A 22,253-nucleotide genomic window follows, 5' to 3' on the forward strand; every position below is an offset into this window, starting at 1 on the left:
TACCGAGTCCTCACCAAAACTAGCAATGGTTGATCTCAGCTCAGCATAAAAACCTGAAGCAAGGTCAATAACTTCCTGATCGATAAAAAATAATCCATCTGTGAGATTCAACAAGTCTTTAGAACGTGTGATTACAGGCATTTTACTTTTGGTTTTGTTTTTAAATTAGGATAGTGAGAATAATAAGTAACAAGTATAAATAATGGATAACTTGGAAATAAATAAATAAATAAATAATATCTACATGAATAAATTACTAATAACTAATAACAATTAATTATTAACTAATAACAATTAATTATTAATTAATAATTAATAACAAGACATTATCATCGTCTTACGCGATTGCGGTAAAATTCTGATCATCCCTCGCAGCCGTGTAGAGTAGACATCATTATTGTAACTCCCGCGATCCTGTAGACATCGCAATCGTCCCCCGCTGTCGTGAAGACATCATATAATCGTCTCCCTCGGTCGTGAAGACATCGTAATCATCTCCCGCGATCGTGAAGACATCGTAATCGTCTCCGCGCGATCGTGAAGACATCGTAATCGTCTCCGCGCGATCGTGAAGACATCGTAATCATCTCCGCGCGATCGTGAAGACATCGTAATCGTCTCCCGCGGTCGTGAAGACATCGTAATCGTCTCCCGCTGTCGTGATTCATCGTAATCGTCTCCCGCTGTCGTGAAGACATCGTAATTGTCTCCCGCGATTACGGCAAAATGTTAATAATATCCTGCAGTTATGTGGATATCATTATCGTCTTCCGCGATCGTGGCAAATTTCTGACTGTTTTCCGTGGTTGTGTGGACTATGATCATATCCCGCGGTCATTTAGTCATTATCATAGTCTCGCGCGATCGCGGTAAAATCATGATCATATCCCATGGTCGTTTAGACATTATCATCGTATCATGCGATCGCAGCAATATTCTGATTATCCTCTGTGGATCTCATTATCGTATTGCGCGATCACGGTAAAATCATGATCATATCCCGCGGTCGTTTAGATATTATTATCATCTCATGCGATCGCGGCAAAGTTTTGATCATTCCTTGAGGCCTTGTGGAGACATATTATTGCCTCCCGTCTCCCGTGGTCACGGAAACGTCACTGTTGTAAATTGACAATTCCAAGTAGAAAATTAACACATAATTCCTGGTTCAAAAAAATTCACGCTTAGTTTCCGGATTTCCCGGTTGGTGGTCACCCTGTTATATATTGCAAAGGGGCGCTACTATTAGTTGTGCCTAGGGCGCTGACATGGTCAAATACGGGCCTGACTAGTTAATATAAGCGAAATTGATAGTGAAAATACTGGCTGACTTTTCAGATGCGTTGCAGCAATGCATCCTCAGAGCTAGCTACAATTCAACTGCCTCATAGATGGGCTGTTACAAAGCATCTGAAAAATTGACCAATTTTTATTTTTGTCAGTTAAGACAAGTGTTTAGTCATCTCCTGAAGACCTAGATCATACATTCTACTTTGACCGTGGAAGTCTACCTTCATTTTCAGCTTAACACTAAATTATGTTAAACAAAATGATTGGTAAGGAGGCACTAAGGGTATTGTAACGTCACTTATTGTTTCAACTACAACCAACGCAAAATAATATTTGTTGGAAAAATTGAGTAAACTGACTTGGAACAAAAGACATTGCCACAGTTTCGACAATGGTGGCGTCGCTCGTAGATGGAGAAGCGAACATTACAGCTAGCGCAGCCCTCAGCACCCTCGTCCTTGAGCCAATGGTCAGCGACCCCGCGACCTGGCTGGTCAGTCACACTCCAAGAGAACACTCGACCTCTCGTGTCACCAACATACACAGTGCGATGGTCCCTGCAACACATCACGTTGTTGTAATCCAACAACTAGTTTCCAAATCAGCACAACAAATCGTACACTAAAAATGAAGCGATTGAGGCACGACTAAAGACTAAATGACTGACACATACCTGGAAACAGCTAGGGCAGTTATGGAGGCTGGCTCAGCATTGTCTTTGCGGTCGTAGGCAGTGTGCATCGTCAGTTTACTGCGGAACACTAATTGTCTCTGCCACACAAACCCTGCAAACATTACGTTCTTAAGGAAAAGTTTCATGGTAAGTAGTTCTAGCTTTCAGTTGGTAATATTTCTGATGTATCTCTCTAAAGCATATTTAACTTTTAAACTAATAAAAGCAACACTTTAAAATGTTAGAACAGAAAGTGATTTCAATCATTCAATCAGAAAAATTACAAAAAGTAAACATAAACATTAAACAGATGGTTTAGATAATTGTTCAAATGAGCCAGGACATGTGGACATGTGAATGTATTACAGTCTTCCCCTCTAAAAAGAGAACAGGCAGACCAAACAATTTACAAGCTTAATGCAACAGTTAGAAGTCTTGATGTGGGATATTCATAGCAAACTGGTGGTGTTGGTGTGGTGTGTAGGTAATTGGCTTTAGGGTTTTCACTGGATCAGGTAAAATTGCCCTGCACATTACATCTATAATGCTAATCTATAATGCTTGTAAAGTAGCACATCTTCAGGTCGAGAATGTCTAAACTGTCTCGCTAATAATCCCTCATGAAGAGTTTGTCAAAAATAAATAACACGGGAAATACATATGAAAAAACACACACAACAATACATTTAAATACTGGTCGACTAATATTTAAATGTGGTCATGTCTGTTGGATTATTAGTAAGACAGTTTAGACATTCACGACCTGAAGATATGCTACTTTACAAGCATGAAAAAGCTGTAGTTGTTATACTACAATCAAGGATCCTTTTGACAGCAAAAAGGTAATTTAAACCTATATTAGTTCACTCTGACAATCCAGAGGCCATTCTATCATGTCAATGGTTTTACATGAGCATGAGGTAGGCGTACATATTCATAGCTAACTGGTGGAACTGGCATTGAATACACGATAGGCTTCAGTGAAGTTGGAGTAGAATGTTCAAAGTATACAAGAGCACAAAGTAGTGCACTGGGCTGAGTTCAGTGGTACAATCGGTGTTTTGAGAACTGTCGGCACTGTCAGGCTCAAAGGGCACTGGAGTTGGATATGAAAATACTGGACGAGCATTCTCATTAAGTGTTAAACTGCAGACATATGGAGCATTACCAATCTTTCCTTTGAATAGTTCTGAATATTTGTTTAGAGCTTCTTTTTTAAGCTTAAAGCAATTTATTGTGGTTAATTTATTAACGGGTAGTCCCAAACTTTCGGAATCCATCCATCTCTAATTTTGAGAGATAGATTATTCCCGACCTACAGCTGAAATTTATTACTTTTTATTAACTTTTCCCGACCTTTCAAAATTCCCGTTTTTTCCCCGACATTCACATGATTCCCAACTGGTAGACTACATTGTATTGAATAGATGAGGTTAAAGCTTTGTTACTAACTAAGATGACCTGGTTCTTTTTATGTGAGGTACCCAAAGAAGTATAACAAATTGAACCATTTACCCAAAGTTATAAACAACATAGAGGCACTCAGTATAAGGAGAGTTGGAGGTACAAGGCATAGACATGAAATCTGGGCTAGAGCTAAGGGCTGTAGGATAGTGTTACCTTGTCGCAGAGTGTGGTGGTTGTTGATGCGGTTGCGTCTTAGAGGAGGTACAGGGGCTGGCTCCTCATCCTTAGCTTCCCCGTCAGCTGTGACCACGACAAAGCTGTCTGTAAGGCTGGTGTCTGACTTGCTGGGTCTGAGACCACCAGCCTCATCCTTGCTCTCCCTCTCCACCAGCCCCAGCGGCCGCGCAGGGGCACACTCCGACTTGCGGAACTGAAACAACACAACACAACAATGTCAATATGTCTGCGACCACCAGCCTCATCCTTGCTCTCCCTCTCCACCAGTCCCAGCAGCCGTGCAGGGGCACACTCCAACTTTCGGAAGTGAAACAACACGACACAACAATGTCAATATGTCTGAGACCACCAGCCTCATTCTTGCTCTCCCTCTCCACCAGTCCCAGCGGCCGCGCAGGGGCACACTCCGACTTGCGGAACTGAAACAACACAACATAACAATGTCAATATGTCTGAGACCATCAGCCTCATCCTTGCTCTCTCTCTCCACCAGTCCCAGCGGCCATGCAGGGGCACACTCCGACTTTCGGAACTGAAACAACACAACACAACAATGTCAATATGTCTGAGACCACCAGCCTCTTCTCCACCAGTACCAGCGGCCGCGCAGGGCACACTCCGACTTTCGGAACTGAAACAACACAACACAACAATGTCAATATGTCTGAAACCTCCAGCCACCTCCTTGCCCTCCCCCTATACCACTCCTAGTGGCCGTGCAGGGACACACTCCAACTTTCGGAACTGATACACAGGCCCGTTTTTGACCATGTCAGCGCCCTAGGCACAACTAATAGTAGCGCCCCTTTGCAATATATAACAGGGTGACCACCAACCGGGAAATCCGGAAACTAAGCGTGAATTTTTTTGAACCAGGAATTATGTGTTAATTTTCTACCTGGAATTGCCAATTTACAACAGTGACGTTTCCGTGACCACGGGAGACGGGAGGCAATAATATGTCTCCACAAGGCCTCAAGGAATGATCAAAACTTTGCCGCGATCGCATGAGATGATAATAATATCTAAACGACCGCGGGATATGATCATGATTTTACCGTGATCGCTCAATACGATAATGAGATCCACAGAGGATAATCAGAATATTGCCGCGATCGCATGATACGATGATAATGTCTAAACGACCATGGGATATGATCATGATTTTACCGCGATCGCGCGAGACTATGATAATGACTAAATGACCGCGGGATATGATCATGGTCCACACAACCACGGAAAACAGTCAGAAATTTGCCACGATCGCGGAAGACGATAATGATATCCACATAACTGCAGGATATTATTAACATTTTGCCGTAATCGCGGGAGACAATTACGATGTCTTCACGACAGCGGGAGACGATTACGATGAATCACGACAGCGGGAGACGATTACGATGTCTTCACGACCGCGGGAGACGATTACGATGTCTTCACGATCGCGCGGAGACGATTACGATGTCTTCACGATCGCGCGGAGACGATTACGATGTCTTCACGATCGCGCGGAGACGATTACGATGTCTTCACGATCGCGGGAGACGATTATATGATGTCTTCACGACAGCGGGGGACGATTGCGATGTCTACAGGATCGCGGGAGTTACAATAATGATGTCTACTCTACACGGCTGCGAGGGATGATCAGAATTTTACCGCAATCGCGTAAGACGATGATAATGTCCACTCAACCACAGGAAAAATCAGAAATTTGCCTCATTCGTGAAAGACGATGATGATCTCCAAACAACCGCGGGAGATGATTACCATTTGCCGCAATGGCGGGAGAGGATGACAATGCCTCACGACCCCGGGAAAAGATTACAATTTTGCCTCATTCGCGGTAGACGGTGATAATCTCATCACGACCGCGGGATGTGTTCATATATTGCCGCGATCAAGGAGGACGATAATTATGTCCACACATCCGCTGGAAATAGTCAGAACTTTGACGCGATCGCGGGAGACGGACGATGACGACGTATATACAACCGCGGTAAATAATTAACATCTTGCCGCAATTGTGGGAGACTGTTAAGGTGTCTTCACGGCCGCAAGGGATTATCAGATTACCGCGATCGCATGCAAAAACAGCCACAATTTTTTTTCTTTTTTCCAATTTTTTGGCGCCCCCAAAAAAAGCCAATTGCCTCGCGCCCTAGGCACGTGCCTACCTTGCCTATTCGGTAAATCGGCCCTGCTGATACAACACAACAATGTCAATATGTCTGAGACCTCCAGCCACCTCCTTGCCCTCCCCCTATACCACTCCCAGCGGCCGTGCAGGGACACACTCCAACTTTCGGAACTGATACAACACAACAATGTCAATATGTCTGAGACCTCCAGCCACCTCCTTGCCCTCTCCCTCTACTACTCCCAGTGGCAGTACAGGGGTACACTCAGACTTGCGGAACTGAAACAACACAACACAACAATGTCAATATGTCTGAGACCTCCAGCCACCTCCTTGCCCTCTCCCTCTACTACTCCCAGTGGCAGTACAGGGGCACACTCCGACTTGCGGAACTGAAACAACACAACACAACAATGTCAATATGTCTGAGACCTCCAGCCACCTCCTTGCCCTCTACCTCTACTACTCCCAGTGGCAGTACAGGGGCACACTCAGACTTGCGGAACTGAAACAACACAACACAACAATGTCAATATGTCTGAGACCACCAGCCACCTCCTTGCCCTCTCCCTCTACCACACCCAGTGGCAGTACAGGGGTACACTCAGACTTGCGGAACTGAAACAACACAACAATTTTAATATGTTTGGGATAACTTCCTTTTTCATTATTATTTTAGGTTGAATTAATTATATCTCCCTCTTCAGAAAGATTGGAAGACAATTCACAGTTAACTATACTAACTGATTTTAAACAAAAATTGTCCGTAAAGGGGCAATAAGGGCATTGTGACGTGACTACGTGTTTTAACTACAACCAATGCAAAATAATTGTACACAAGAAGGTCGTGGCATTTTGACACAAAACATAACCTTTAAATTCACTATTGCTGTTAAATGATATTTTTATTTACCAAAACTGGTTTGGAAACCAAAGAAACTAAAAATACACACAAAAACAAGTTGCAGAATAACAGGAAAAATAATGACCCAACAAGTGATGCGATCTCTGAGAATAATGCCAAACTAGTACCAAAGGTCCAGGATGGAACAGTTCTGTCTAGGAATGCCAGAGTGAATTAGCAGTGGGGCTAAAATGTTTTGTTTGAGTATATCAATGGATTGCATGCTGTAGTTTTAAGCGTTCAAATATATACAACAACAACACAGTAACAATGACACATTCAAGTACACTTTGTTTGAATGTGTTGAATAAAGATAAGGATTTATTTTATTCGTTTTGATAAAGTAGGCCTAACAAGTTCTATTTATTTTGGTTTGAATTAATCAGCTGGAAAGATATCATGAGCATTTTCGCTATGCATCACTGGTGAAACTATCGAGTGTTGCTGATGGGTTTACCTGAGGGTTTGTGCGAGTAGAAGATCTACGCCTCCTCACCACAGGTACAGTAGTAAGCTCCTTGTCTTCATCACTACATAGCTCTTTCTCTTCAGATTGGACATCGGGCTCCTTTTTACTCTTTTTACGCTTTTCTTTTTTCTTCTTGTTTTCATTTCCATCTTCTGATAAACTACTTTCTGAACCACTTTTGGCAACTAACTTTCCTGTAGGATAACAGGTAAAATCTCAAATTACTCAAGTTGGCAGTAACAGCAATGGCAGCGATATAGAGTATGTGCTAAAATGCATAACTAATTTATGACACTATAAAATGTGAGAATGATTTTTAGAAGTCTCACAATTTATTGGTTTTTTACTAGGTAAGAAAAACAGACAAAAACAACAACAAAAATACCCCCGCCGCAGAAAACCTGCAGATAAGTGAATTTACATTTACCTGAATTGATTTTAAATTAAATCTATTTAAATAGCATAAGGTTTAACGAGTACCTAGGTATGCTGCTACAGGGAGGTTAATAAAGTGTTTTTTTTTTAGTAAGATGTACCTTAGTATAAATAAAATAAACTAGTGGCCTGTAGGGACATAAGTCCCTAAAAAGCTCAATAATGTAAAACAAATTATTCTAATATTTAAACACATTCAGAAATATATTATTTATGTGTCAGAATAGATATCCCTGTACACCATATCTATTGTGTAAAAAACAGTTTGTTGTTTGTCTTTGTTTGCTTTTATTGATGTTATTTTCAATAAATAATTTGAATCACTCCATAGGTTCGACTCTGCTAAAGGCAACAAACATATAATTGTTTGTGAATAAATTCTGCCTTATTAAGGTAGGTATTAAGGTAGCTTTATCAGGCTTCCCTGATTGGAATTTTGGAAACTGTCTTCAAATATGAAAAGGCAAATAAAGGTGTGATGAGAAGCTTAGTTCTTAGTAAAAACCGCTAAATTAGCATCCCTGCCCAGTTTATATTTTTAAGATTATACCGTACTCCTTTTGTTAGGGCTTAACAAAATTAGTGTAAAGTAAAGGTATTCTATTGACTGAACTAACCCTACATTCTTTTCTAATCAACATAAAAAATTACAATTAGTGTAAGTCTATGCGGTTGTATTCCTCTTAAGGGTGTGATTGACCATGACACATATTCAATGAAAATAGGCCTAATCATCAGTTGATTCCTAAATCTTTTGCGACTGGTTAGGGTTACATTACCCAGTTATCGAAACCAATCATGAAATTACTTTTCATCAGCATTGATATGCATATGTTTGGTTTGTTTAAGAAAAGTAAAGAAACGGAAACTACCTGTAGGTTTTACTATTATATAAGAATGATCTCTTTACTATTATATAAAATACATGCTAGGCTATACTATTTTAAACTATTTTGCAACAGACAGTACCTGTTTAAAATCTCCAACAATATTGTTTTCCGCCCATTGGAACTTGTCATAGTACTTACTTAATTAACAAATATATTTCCTGTACGAACCTATTGCATCTTTGTTCCCAGGTTATTTTAATAGAGTAGCCGTTGAGGTTATTCCACTTCATACAAAATATTAACCAAACACAACAACAAATCTCAAACTAAAAAAAATGTTAGTAAATGTACAAAGAAAGTGTAGAATAAATCTTGGAACACATGTTTTGAAATAAAAACAAAGCAGAAGTTTTCATTTAATCTTGAATTGTTAATTATTTAGTCAATGTGGTTGTTTCATGTTAAACATTAAAACTACACACATTTGATCAGTTTCACAGAAAAATAATTTATTTCAAAAGTCTATAACGTAACTAAAAAGTCTTATTATTATAGGTAACGTTAGAAAGCCCTGTTTTTTTATATTGCAGAATTGACTGGAAATTAGGTCATCCAAATGTTAATATTGCGTACCGGCTTAGTGATAAATCGCGATCAGCTGTATTGAAGTAAACAAAAATCAGCAGAAAATGGCTTTTAATGCTATTATAATGGAGAACATTTTACGTTATATCGAATTTTGTGTTACAATTTTGGGAATTTCACTATTTTTCCCGCCATCACGGGATCGAGACCTTTAATTTGAGCCCCCTCCCGTCAATCTACGACTTACCAATCGCCCACAATTTTTACGCAAAGAATCGGCTTACGTAATCAATATATAGATAAATTTGCCAAGTTTGAACAAAATATGTCCATAAACAAGCAAACTACATTTTACTATATTTTCCATAAGAATAAAATGGGAATTTTAAATTTGCAGTTTTTGGAATTTTCTCCGTAACCAATAACCGTACAAAAACACTTTGGTATACTAAATTATTTGTTTTTTTAAGCTCTTTAAAATGGTTTAGAGAGAAATTGGGAAATTTTGTCTTTTGAGGGTCAAGTAAAACCCTGTTCACATACAACACAACAATGTCCGATCATGCTGGTTCGCGAACTCATTCAAGTTTATCCTGCCTTACAGCTTCAAACCAAATTTCATCTAAATCGGACAAAAATTACTCAAGCTATCCTGTTCATATATATAAATCTATCTATATATCTACATATATACATATATAAAAATTTGAATAAATTGGGTTTTTGGCGTCTAGGGACATCAAGAATATCGGTCCCGGCTCCAGGTCTTACCGTGCCACCTACGGTAATAGCTACTTCCCTATAGGGAAATTCGCTAAAAACACATGAACCTATTGGAATAAGGCTTTATGTAAAATGTGTAGGAACAGCAAAAACTTTGTTTTACATGCATGTTCAAAATGATAAAACTGATGTTATATAATGATTAGCTAAACATTCATTTATCTTGTGTGAGACGAAAGAAATCTTACTAACAATTGATTACATACCTCAGGAAAATGTTGCCTGGATAGGTTAACACTAATACTTAACCCTACCCAGGCTGACGCTAACCGAAACCCCCGGTCTGTGAGACCCAGCTTTAAAATAAACTAACGCTGGGCTTCTGAGACGGGCATGTTATGAACAGACAACCTGTCAAGGTCACGGCACCCAAGCAAAATGAACAAACAATATATCAAAAGGTAGGGGAAGAAAAGGGGGGAAGGTATTGTGGGAATGGAATCCCCCAAGTAAACAGTGTTGCCAGCATGCGTTTGTGAAAACTCCCGTGGGCCTGTCAGACTGGTAATAGAATTAAGAATTGGTAATAGTGTTAATCTCATCCAAAGTGAACCCAACTTCATAAGGAAGCAGCAACATATTTAAACTCATCCATGTCTTCATCTTTCCAAATCATTATGTTTTGTTTACTGAAGAGAAAACTACTATTACAGTTATTGGTTTTTTTTATATTGTATCTTTAAAATACATAATTTAATTCCAGAATCACACATAATAATTGTTTTGAACCACCCTTGTATAGATAAATTAATTAATAAAAGTCATCTAAATATTGATATATCAGTTTAAATTAGTCTAATGTTTGATATTAAATATAAGCAAAATAAACTGATAAATAAATATTGTTAAATGCTTGTTTAACTTTTAATGATGAATGTTTTGTTTATTCAACAAATCCACAATAATTCTGAATTTCCTTTTGTTATTATTAAATAAATGTTTTTACAGGGTGTTTTTTTAAAAACTTGCATCTTTATCTATCTATATATTAATAGGCAAGCATGTTTCTTTAAAACCTTTTTTCTCAGCTTGTGTGCATCGTGGGGTAAATCTGCGCATACCGTTAGAAAGCAATTTTCCTGTAGGTGTGCAGAATCCCTTTTTAAATTTAAATAGGCTCAAAGATAAGCACAAAAAATGAGATTGAAAATTTGAAAAAATTAACATGGATTTTATGCGTTGCCATGCTGGTGACGAAATAACAACGAAATATAAACAGAAAATCAAAACAAATGGAAGAAACTCCAATCACATGTTTTATTTACAGTGTGGGGTGAAAATAGAGAAGTGAGTACATTACATATTTTTGGTCGAGTTTCGACCACTGGACGACCTCTCGTACTTATTTAATACGCAAGCAGGTTTTTTGTGACAATTACTCCTCCGAAACTACTGTACCGATTGACATGTTTTTGGTGTCATTGGAAAGAGCGTAACGTGAAGTTGTGCAGGAAACTTTTTTTTAGGGAAATAGTTAGTGAGTGAGGCCCTGGAGCCCTTTAAAGTTTCATATTTCTCCATAAGATTAACATGGGAAACAAAAATTGTTATGAAACTCCAGCTGTTGTCAGAAATTAAAAGTTAGAAGAAGAGCATAATTATGTTGATTTTAAACAGGCAATAAGTTTGCTAATTTAACAGTTTGCCACAAACATTTACTGACTTGGTTGAAATGAAATATTTACAATTTAAATTTTGGTTGGCGTAAATATTACAATGGGAAAAAGCGGGAGACCCTGGATAATTTGATATACTAAAAAGAAAACTGAATTAACACTGTGTTAATCATTGAAAGAGGCGATTTGCATACTATGGAAACATATGAAAGTCATAGAACACCACCAAGGAGAAGAAATAGAAATAATGTTTTTTTATTATAATGGTTATTATGGACAACCTAATGTGGCTATGAGTAAAGCTATTTGTAGAAAACACTAAAAAACAAGATCAGCTTTTGAAAAATGATAAGATATTTACAAGAAATGTTGATTATATTGATCTGTTATGTACATCTTGAGTATTTCCATAATATTTGAGTCGAATCTTTTAAAGTCATCAGAAATTATGACTGTTATTCGTTTTAAAATAACGCCTGTAATACGTAGCAATTGCTCGAATTCGAGCAACCGGTACACTAGTTTATGTAAAAACCGCAATAGATAGAAATATGCAGTTTGCGGGAATCATCTATTGACGTAGGGGGCCCAATTGTTTTGAATTCAACGTTACATTCACATTCCCCCCCTTTCCCCCCCTGCCCCCAACTTAATTTTTTTAAATAGTAAGGTACCCCTTGTGACATATTAAATAAAACAGGATGAAAAAAAGAAAATGTTTGATGAAAAAAAATTGAAAATCGGTTCATAAATTTGTGAGATATTCCCCCCTCCCCCCCCGGAACTTAATTTTTTTTAATAGCAAGGTACCCCTTGTGACATATCAAATGAAAGAGCCTGAAAAAAGAAAATTTTTTGTGAAAAAAAATTTAAAATCGGCTCATGAATTTGTGAGATAATCACCCCCTTTTCCCCTACCCATAACTTGTTTTTTAATAGCAAGGTACCCGCCCTTGTGACATATCAAATGAAAAATTAATTTCACCTAACATTTTCTTTTTTCATGCTCTTTCATTTGATATGTCACAAGGGGTACCTTGATATTTAAAAAAATTAAGTTGTGGCAGGGGGGAAAGGGGGGGGGGGAATGTGAATGTAACGTTGAATTCAAAACAATTGGGTCCCCTACGTCAATAGACGATTCCCGCAAACTGCATATTTCTATCTATTGCGGTTTTTACATAAATAAAGATGCAAGTTTTTAAAAAAACAATCTGTATAAACTGCAAAATAACCAGTGCTCTAGTAGTGATTAAATGGCTTCAAATAGGATTTATATGTATAAAAATTACAGATTACCTATTTTGTTTGTGTAATAGATGAACTTAATATACCACTAAGGGTCTGATTTCGTCGAAAGTTAAAGCAGGAGGGCATTTAAAAAATCCTTGGAAATGAAAAAAAGATCATGCATATTAGCATAGACAAAAAGAATTAAATATAGACTGTCCCAGCGTTGTGCGCCAGAACCTATGGTAACCAAAGCAACCACTGCACGGCTGACAGTCTATATAATTATTTTTGTCTATGATATTAGTAGCGGTTTATGTTTTTTATAATATGAAATTGAAGGCTGATTATAGAAATTGTACATTTTTACCTTTTGTGTTTATTCTCTTACATTGTGTATTTCCACACTGATTTGTAATAGGAGCTTCGTCTACATTTCTCCATAACCTGGGAGTTGTCTATGTTGCATATTGCACTTACCTTCCTCTGTGGCAGTGAACTCTGCAGATATGCTCATCTGTTTGACCATCTGTTTGTGCACTCTCTGCTTGGGCCCTTCTTCTTCTCCTTCAGTTACTTCTCTTCTCTCCTTCTCTCTGTCTTTTTCCTCTTCCTGAAGTGGTGAACTACTCTCCTCCTTAGGTACTTGTACATACTCCACTGACCACATCTGCAAATATTTCAATAGTTTAATAAACAAGATTAATGATATTTGAGCTAAATTGAGTGGTTATATTGCTCGCCTCCAAATCTAAAGGTTGCTGGTTTGATTCCAAGCGAGATCTTTCCAGACCCAGATGCCATTACTCATTGGGATATCAATTAGCGATGCTATCTAACAAGTAGCCAATGTTAGATTATAACAAGACTTAAATTTAACCAATCCCTTAAAAACCTAAAAAACGCCACTAAAACAGATAAACACCCAAATAAACATCTTCTGCAGTTACAGAGAAATTGTAAACATCTATTGCGGTCATGGCAAAATCAAGAGCATTTTATGCGGTCAATGCGACATCATCATTATCTCCCACGATCATAGCAAATTGTCAATTTTTGCCTGCGCATCTTCGCAGATAATGTTCGACCCGATTCAAGTTTGACCAAAACCTATTTCCTGCTCAAACCGAGTGCTCAGGCCAAGTGTTACCAAGCCATCCGACCCAAACATTTTGGGGACCCACAGACCCTACAATTTAGCCAGACGAGACTGTCACTAGGTAATTATTAATTTTTCCAACTTCATATATTAAAAACAGTTCACACAAACAAAATTTAAAAATAACATAAATTAAAAATACATAACTAATTAATTGTCAATCAATTGAAAACTAATCATAACAAAATACAAAGATCGAATAGTTAGGAACCTCATTTTTGTCGTGTTAAGAAACCATTACAATCAATAAGACAAACTGGGGAAGAGGAAAAATATAGTAATGCTATGTATGAGAAAAAGGAAATGCAAATAAAGCAAAAGTTATAATGAAAGTTTTAATAAACAATGAAATAAACGTTTTTCTACTGATCTAAATAATATATTAAAGTGATGTATACAGGGTGTCCCGGAACTCTCTAACAATATTTTAGAGCATTGTTCCTGGGTAAGAAACATATCTATATTTCTTTTATCTTTTATTGACTTATTATTTTTTTTCTAAAAAGTGGTTGAACATACAAAATTGAAACTTTGCACAAACATTTATGTCAATTAGACAAAGCTAAAAAAGAATTATGACAATTTTCCAAAATTTATAAAACTATATACAATTTTGTTTCTTAAATAACTCAAAAACCATTGATTTTACAAACATTTTACAAGAATAACTTTTTAAGGCAATTTAATTTCAAATCGATTGATACCTTATTTTTTAAGATTAGATGAATGTTAACTGGGAGAGCACCTCACACAGATCTAGTTCATCATTGTGCTGTATACAGTAGTGTGTGTATAGTCACTTACCCTGACTACACCGTCAGTAGAGCCTGTCATCACTACGTTCTGATTGTCCCACTCTCTACACTGGGAGAACACCTCACACAGATCTAGTTCATCATTGTGCTGTATACAGTAGTGTGTGTATAGTCACTTACCCTGACTACACCGTCAGTAGAGCCTGTCATCACTACGTTCTGATTGTCCCACTCTCTACACTGGGAGAACGCCACACACAGATCTAGTTCATCATTGTGCTGTATACAGTAGTGTGTGTATAGTCACTTACCCTGACTACACCGTCTGTAGAGCCTGTCATCACTACGTTCTGACTGTCCCACTCTCTACACTGGGAGAACGCCACACACAGATCTAGTTCATCATTGTGCTGTATACAGTAGTGTGTGTATAGTCACTTACCCTGACTACACCGTCAGTAGAGCCTGTCATCACTACGTTCTGACTGTCCCACTCTCTACACTGGGAGAACGCCACACACAGATCTAGTTCATCATTGTGCTGTATACAGTAGTGTGTGTATAGTCACTTACCCTGACTACACCGTCTGTAGAGCCTGTCATCACTACGTTCTGACTGTCCCACTCTCTACACTGGGAGAACACCTCACACAGATCTAGTTCATCATTGTGCTGTATACAGTAGTGTGTGTATAGTCACTTACCCTGACTACACCGTCAGTAGAGCCTGTCATCACTACGTTCTGACTGTCCCACTCTCTACACTGGGAGAGCACCTCACACAGATCTAGTTCATCATTGTGCTGTATACAGTAGTGTGTGTATAGTCACTTACCCTGACTACACCGTCAGTAGAGCCTGTCATCACTACGTTCTGACTGTCCCACTCTCTACACTGGGAGAACACCTCACACAGATCTAGTTCATCATTGTGCTGTATACAGTAGTGTGTGTATAGTCACTTACCCTGACTACACCGTCAGTAGAGCCTGTCATCACTACGTTCTGATTGTCCCACTCTCTACACTGGGAGAACACCTCACACAGATCTAGTTCATCATTGTGCTGTATACAGTAGTGTGTGTATAGTCACTTACCCTGACTACACCGTCAGTAGAGCCTGTCATCACTACGTTCTGACTGTCCCACTCTCTACACTGGGAGAACACCTCACACAGATCTAGTTCATCATTGTGCTGTATACAGTAGTGTGTGTATAGTCACTTACCCTGACTACACCGTCTGTAGAGCCTGTCATCACTACGTTCTGATTGTCCCACTCTCTACACTGGGAGAACACCTCACACAGATCTAGTTCATCATTGTGCTGTATACAGTAGTGTGTGTATAGTCACTTACCCTGACTACACCGTCTGTAGAGCCTGTCATCACTACGTTCTGACTGTCCCACTCTCTACACTGGGAGAACGCCACACACAGATCTAGTTCATCATTGTGCTGTATACAGTAGTGTGTGTATAGTCACTTACCCTGACTACACCGTCTGTAGAGCCTGTCATCACTACGTTCTGATTGTCCCACTCTCTACACTGGGAGAACACCTCACACAGATCTAGTTCATCATTGTGCTGTATACAGTAGTGTGTGTATAGTCACTTACCCTGACTACACCGTCTGTAGAGCCTGTCATCACTACGTTCTGATTGTCCCACTCTCTACACTGGGAGAACGCCACACACAGATCTAGTTCATCATTGTGCTGTATACAGTAGTGTGTGTATAGTCACTTACCCTGACTACACCGTCTGTAGAGCCTGTCATCACTACGTTCTGATTGTCCCACTCTCTACACTGGGAGAACACCTCACACAGATCTAGTTCATCATTGTGCTGTATACAGTAGTGTGTGTATAGTCACTTACCCTGACTACACCGTCTGTAGAGCCTGTCATCACTACGTTCTGATTGTCTCACTCTCTACACTGGGAAAACGCCACACACAGATCTAGTTCATCATTGTGCTGTATACAGTAGTGTGTGTATAGTCACTTACCCTGACTACACCGTCTGTAGAGCCTGTCATCACTACGTTCTGATTGTCCCACTCTCTACACTGGGAGAACGCCACACACAGATCTAGTTCATCATTGTGCTGTATACAGTAGTGTGTGTATAGTCACTTACCCTGACTACACCGTCTGTAGAGCCTGTCATCACTACGTTCTGACTGTCCCACTCTCTACACTGGGAGAGCACCTCACACAGATCTAGTTCATCATTGTGCTGTATACAGTAGTGTGTGTATAGTCACTTACCCTGACTACACCGTCAGTAGAGCCTGTCATCACTACGTTCTGACTGTCCCACTCTCTACACTGGGAGAACGCCACACACAGATCTAGTTCATCATTGTGCTGTATACAGTAGTGTGTGTATAGTCACTTACCCTGACTACACCGTCAGTAGAGCCTGTCATCACTACGTTCTGATTGTCCCACTCTCTACACTGGGAGAACACCTCACACAGATCTAGTTCATCATTGTGCTGTATACAGTAGTGTGTGTATAGTCACTTACCCTGACTACACCGTCAGTAGAGCCTGTCATCACTACGTTCTGACTGTCCCACTCTCTACACTGGGAGAACGCCACACACAGTATCTGCTGCATTCTGTCAGCTCGGCCCACACAAGTGTTGACACAGGACAGTTCGTCTCCGTTGATGCTCCACAGATGCAGCCAAGTGCCGGCACATGTTGCAATGTCTCCCTGGACACATCACATCACACAGTAAACCTTAGAGTATGTTGATTTTAAAAAAAGTAAATAACATTTTAAGCCCCCCATACACGGGCAAACATGTTCGCGAACATGTTCATGACGGTGTTGGCGGCGTTGGTCTGTGAGCCTTCTTACCGGCGAGCATGTTGGGCTCGGCGCCCGGCTCATGGGACTGTCACAGCACAAGAGAAGCAAGAGTACTGTGCGGTGGCGGCAAGCAAGTTTGCGGGCATGCTCGACCGTCTGTTGGAAACGCCGAGCATGTTCGCGAGTGTGTCCACAGCTCGCGAACATGCTTGCCCGTGTATGGGGGGCTTTAGAAGATCAGTTGTACTAACAGTTATTAGTTAAATGATTGTATAAAAGGGCAGAAGTACTTTTTTTATTTTTATTTATTTTTTATTCATTGTGTTTGACAATTATTACACTGTGTAGCAATCATAATTATTCTAATATTTACAGTACAATAGGTTATATAGAAGTTCTTACCAAATGAATATGTATATAAAAGTTAACTTTAAATAAATGAATCAATACATAAAAGAAACAGAAAGAAAACTACAAAACATTATACATTTAACGGGAAAGCCTTTAAACATTTAACACTTAATCCCTGGGGAATATAATTCTGGGCCCCTAACTCCAAGGGTGCGCAGCGAACTCATCAACCCAATAGAACACCTGATTTTTCAAGTCACTTTTCAGTTTTGTTTTGAATAAATGGAAACTTCCCAGACTTTTTAGCCTCTCAGGAAGACAGTTAAGGAGCCTGATACCAACTTGAGAAGGAATTTCCTCAAATACAGCTGTTCGGTATTGGACAGTGCGAAAACTTACCCTTGCTCTAGTCCTGTGGCTGTGCACAGCAATGAAATGGCACATGGGAAAGCGGCAGTATACAGCCATTTCCAATATATACAGGGAAGGCAGGGTCAGAATTCCAAGCTCCCTGAAAGCTTGTCTACACGACTCTCCGCCTCAGATTCGCAATTAATCTAATGGCTCTTTATTGAATCCTAAACACCCTTTTAAAATATTGCCTGGCACAACCATCCTACTATCGTAATCCATAGGAAAGATGGGGATGAATGAGGCCATAATAGTCCATGACCAGAACTTGTGTTGAACATGGAGGCTTAAGATTAGGTAAGGCAAAAATCTCTTTTGCAATTTTTTGACAGATGCTATCTACATGATCTTGCCAGTTCAGCACTCTATCCAAGTGCATCCCTATTCAAGTTCTTCTATTCTTCTATCTAACCTTCTAGTTACAAAATGTAATATCTTTTACTTAAAACTTTGTTGTATATGATGCTCAACTACTATAGTGAGTTTTTGGATAGTATTTGAATTTAAAATGGAACACCCTTTCATAATGGAATTGTTACCCTTTCCCAAGCTTTTGACAGGTATATTAATCATACTTACTTACTGTTCTGGGCAAAAAAAAAAACTGATATCCTGAAAGATAACTTTGTGAATGAGGCGGTCAGACGGATATATCCATCTTAAGTACCCTGATATACCATAGGAACCTTTCATAACATATATCAGGAGTCTATTTTGGTATGATAAATTATCAAAAACAATGCACAGCTCTTAACAGTTTTGTAAAGTGTTGGTGGTAGTAAGTATAATGGACTAACTCACAGTGAGATCATTGACTGCAACTGCAGCTATGGGGGCGGCATGATTGCGTAGCTGCCTTACAAATATCCTACGAGACAGATCCCAGACGATAGCAGTAGCGTCTCGAGAACCTGAGACTATGACATTGTAGGCAGGGCTGCAGGTGAGACATGTAACTGCGTCGTTGTGGCCATACAGATACTGCAGCACCTGTAGCTGTTTGTGAGAATACTCCCACATTGTAACAACCTAGAACACCAGCAAACATGGGATTACAACAGTGTGTGTAAGAAAGTAGACAAGATGGCTAGGTAGAGATACTGCATGCAGGGCTTGTATATACTGTATTATGCTTTTAATTTGACAAATAATTTTGATTACAGCTTTGGTTCACTAGTCAGTAGTAGTTCTATACACCTGCTAACAAAAGCTTTTGACAGGATGTGTTACGTTAAACTTGTTAAGGAGCTGCAAATCTGTGGAATTGATGGATTATACTTAAAGTGGTTAGACTCATTTATTGGAGTAAGAAAGCAATATGTAGAAGTGACATATGTTGAGAATGGTACTATTCAAAATTGTGGATTCAGATTAAAGGAGCTAAATTACTCAGTACCTCAGGGCTCTGTAATTGGCCCTCTTCTGTTGATTTGTTACTTTCGTGGGCATAGTACAAAACTTCATCAAATAAAAAATAATAATCAACTCCTCTTGTATGCCGATGGCTCAACTCTACAGATTGCTGAACAAAACTTTTTAACACTAGATCACTATTCTGAAAAACATGTAAAAGTCACAATTGAGTTCTTTAAAAGAAAAAGAAATACTTTTGAATGCTACTAAAACAAACTATTTGATTTATAATTTGAAGAACTCTTATATAAATGAAATCAATGAAAATAGCTTTTCTCTATCAATAGACAATAATATTTTGCAAAAGAAAAACAGCTCAACCTTTTTTTAGGATTAATAACAGATGATCAGTTACATGAAATAACCATGTAAATCATGTTTGTTGAAGGATAAGCTCTGGGGTTCATTCAATCCGTAAAATGTCCTTTTATTGTGAGCTGAGCACTTTTGCTTCTCCTCTACAATGCGCATGTACACTCTCACATTCAATTTGGATTATTACTATATGGAGGAACATCACGAAATAACTTTGCAGAAGAAGGTGATTAGAGCTCTGTTAAAATTAACTCCCAATATTCCATGTATAGATAAATTTAAAGAATTAAGAATATTTACAGTAGTAAATCTGTATATCTTTCAAACAATAATGTATGTGAAATACCCCCGCCGCAGTAAACCTGCCAATTTTCATTTGTCTTGGTTTGTTTTTCAATTAAATCTATTTAAATAACACTAGGTTTAACGAGTACCTAAGTTTACTGCTGCAGAGAAACTAATAAAGTGTTTTTTTTGTAAAATATTAATAGCTTAGTGTAAAAAAAATAAATTTTCCAATGTTTGATCAAAATATATCCACACACAAGGAAACTACAACAATTTAAAATATTCTCCATAAGAATTTTAAATTTATAATTTTTTATTTATTTTTTTTTTTCCCAGTTAAAACAATAACTGAACTGGATTGAACAATAACTGTACAAAAACACTTTGATATACTAAATTATTTGTTATTTTAAGCTCTTTAAAAAAGTCTAGAGAGAAATTGAGAAATTTGATGTTTTGAGGATCAAAAATGAGAAAACCCATTTTTCACCCCCATAAACACATCGTAAAACCCTGTTCCCATGGTCCGATCATGCTGGTTCGCGAACTCAATCAAGTTTATAACTGTACAAAACACTTTGATATACTAAACTATTTGTTATTTTAAGCTCTTTAAAAAGGTCTAGAGAGGATTTGGGAAATTTTGTATTTTGAGGGTCAAAATGAGAATAACCATTTTTTACCCCATAAAACCCCCCGTAAAACCCTGTTCCTATGGTCCCATCATGATGGTTCGCGAACTCATTCAAGTTTATCCCGCATTACACCTTTAAACAAAATTTCATCAAAATCTGAGAAAAATTACTCAAGTTGTTTACGGACGTATATATATACATATATGAAAATTTGAACAAATTGTGTTTTCGGCCTCTGGGGACATCAAAATGAAAAAGTAAATCGGTCCCGGGCCTAGGTCTTACCGTACCACCTACGGTAATAGCTATATCTCTATAGGGGAATTCGCTAAAACAATGAAGAGAACCGATTAAAATTAGAAAATCTGCACTGGTACGACTCAAGAAATAATGACGATTTTGTACTTAATCACCACAGATCCAAAACAACCTGCATATGCTGGAATAAAATTCTACAACAACTTACAATACAATACAATATACAATATTCTTTATTGTTCATTCGTTAAGAATTACAATAGTGTCAATACAATAGTGAACTGTATGTGTTAATTTCCATAATTTTCGTAAAATTCCTTTATTGTGTAGAAGGGTTTTGCGATTAGCCACTTCTTCAACTCCTGGTGTAGCTTGTTACCAGTTAGGTCTCTCAGGTAGTAAGGTAGATGGTTCCCCAGTTTGCAGCCGGTGTAGGAAGGTTTCTTTTCCCAAAGAGTTGTTCGGTGAACTGGTAGGGCAAATTTGGAGCCATGACGGGTGTTGTAGTGGTGCAGGTCTTGGTTTCTTGGGGGGTTTATTTCATCCACATACTTTATGGTTTCAAGTATGTAGAGAGATACCACTGGGAGGATTCCTAGGTTTGCGAATGCTAGTCTGCAAGTCTGTGGTGGGACAAGGTTGGTGAGGGCTCTTATGGCTTTCTTCTGAAGAACAAGGATTCGATTCATATTTTTTGTTGAAGTTCCTGACACTGTCAAGCCATATCTAATATGCGACTCTACCAGTGCAAAGTAAGCTGTTTTGACCACAGAGAGTCCGCCTATGTAGTTTATTCTTCTGACGACATATATTCCGGCACTCATTTTTTTGCTTAGGTGGTTGATGTGCTCTTTCCATGTTAGTTTGTTATCAAGGATAACACCGAGAAATTTTGTATGGTTTTCTATTGTTACATCCTCTAATTGAGGGACTATGTCTTTTTTCTTAATGAAATTCAGAGTTGTAGTTTTTGTGGGGTTTATTGCTAAGTCATTGTTCTTTGAGTAGAGGATGGCTTTATTTAGGATCGATTTTGAATTAAGGTACAGGCTTTGGGCTGTATTGTCCTTGATCAAAATGGTTGTGTCATCTGCATACATGATTGCAACAGCATTTTCACTCTCAATTTGTTTGGGGAAGTCATTAGTCAATAGGATGAATAGAATCGGGCCTAATACAGAGCCTTGTGGAACTCCTCTTGTCAGCTTGCTTTTTGAAGATTTGAAACTTGCTATGACTT

The 22,253-nt window shown here is 38.5% G+C and overlaps 1 protein-coding gene across 1 annotated transcript in view; it reads right to left on the reverse strand.

Annotated features, from left to right (window-relative positions):
• LOC128983547 (WD repeat and FYVE domain-containing protein 3) overlaps positions 1 to 22,253 on the reverse strand; it is a 143,451-nt gene that overhangs the window by 11,330 nt on the left and 109,868 nt on the right. The window contains exons 52-58 of the mRNA XM_054402862.1: positions 18,906 to 19,133; positions 17,052 to 17,243; positions 13,080 to 13,269; positions 7,109 to 7,314; positions 3,584 to 3,800; positions 1,964 to 2,075; positions 1,650 to 1,847 (exon numbers count right to left, since the gene is read on the reverse strand). Of these exons, the coding sequence (XP_054258837.1) occupies positions 1,650 to 1,847; positions 1,964 to 2,075; positions 3,584 to 3,800; positions 7,109 to 7,314; positions 13,080 to 13,269; positions 17,052 to 17,243; positions 18,906 to 19,133 (1,343 nt within the window). The remainder of the gene's footprint in view (positions 1 to 1,649; positions 1,848 to 1,963; positions 2,076 to 3,583; positions 3,801 to 7,108; positions 7,315 to 13,079; positions 13,270 to 17,051; positions 17,244 to 18,905; positions 19,134 to 22,253) is intronic.

Source organism: Macrosteles quadrilineatus, unplaced genomic scaffold, assembly GCF_028750875.1.
Source record: "Macrosteles quadrilineatus isolate MER2022 unplaced genomic scaffold, UCM_ALF_1.0 Scaffold_1__1_contigs__length_201487025, whole genome shotgun sequence".
Taxonomy (NCBI): Eukaryota; Metazoa; Arthropoda; class Insecta; order Hemiptera; family Cicadellidae; genus Macrosteles; species Macrosteles quadrilineatus.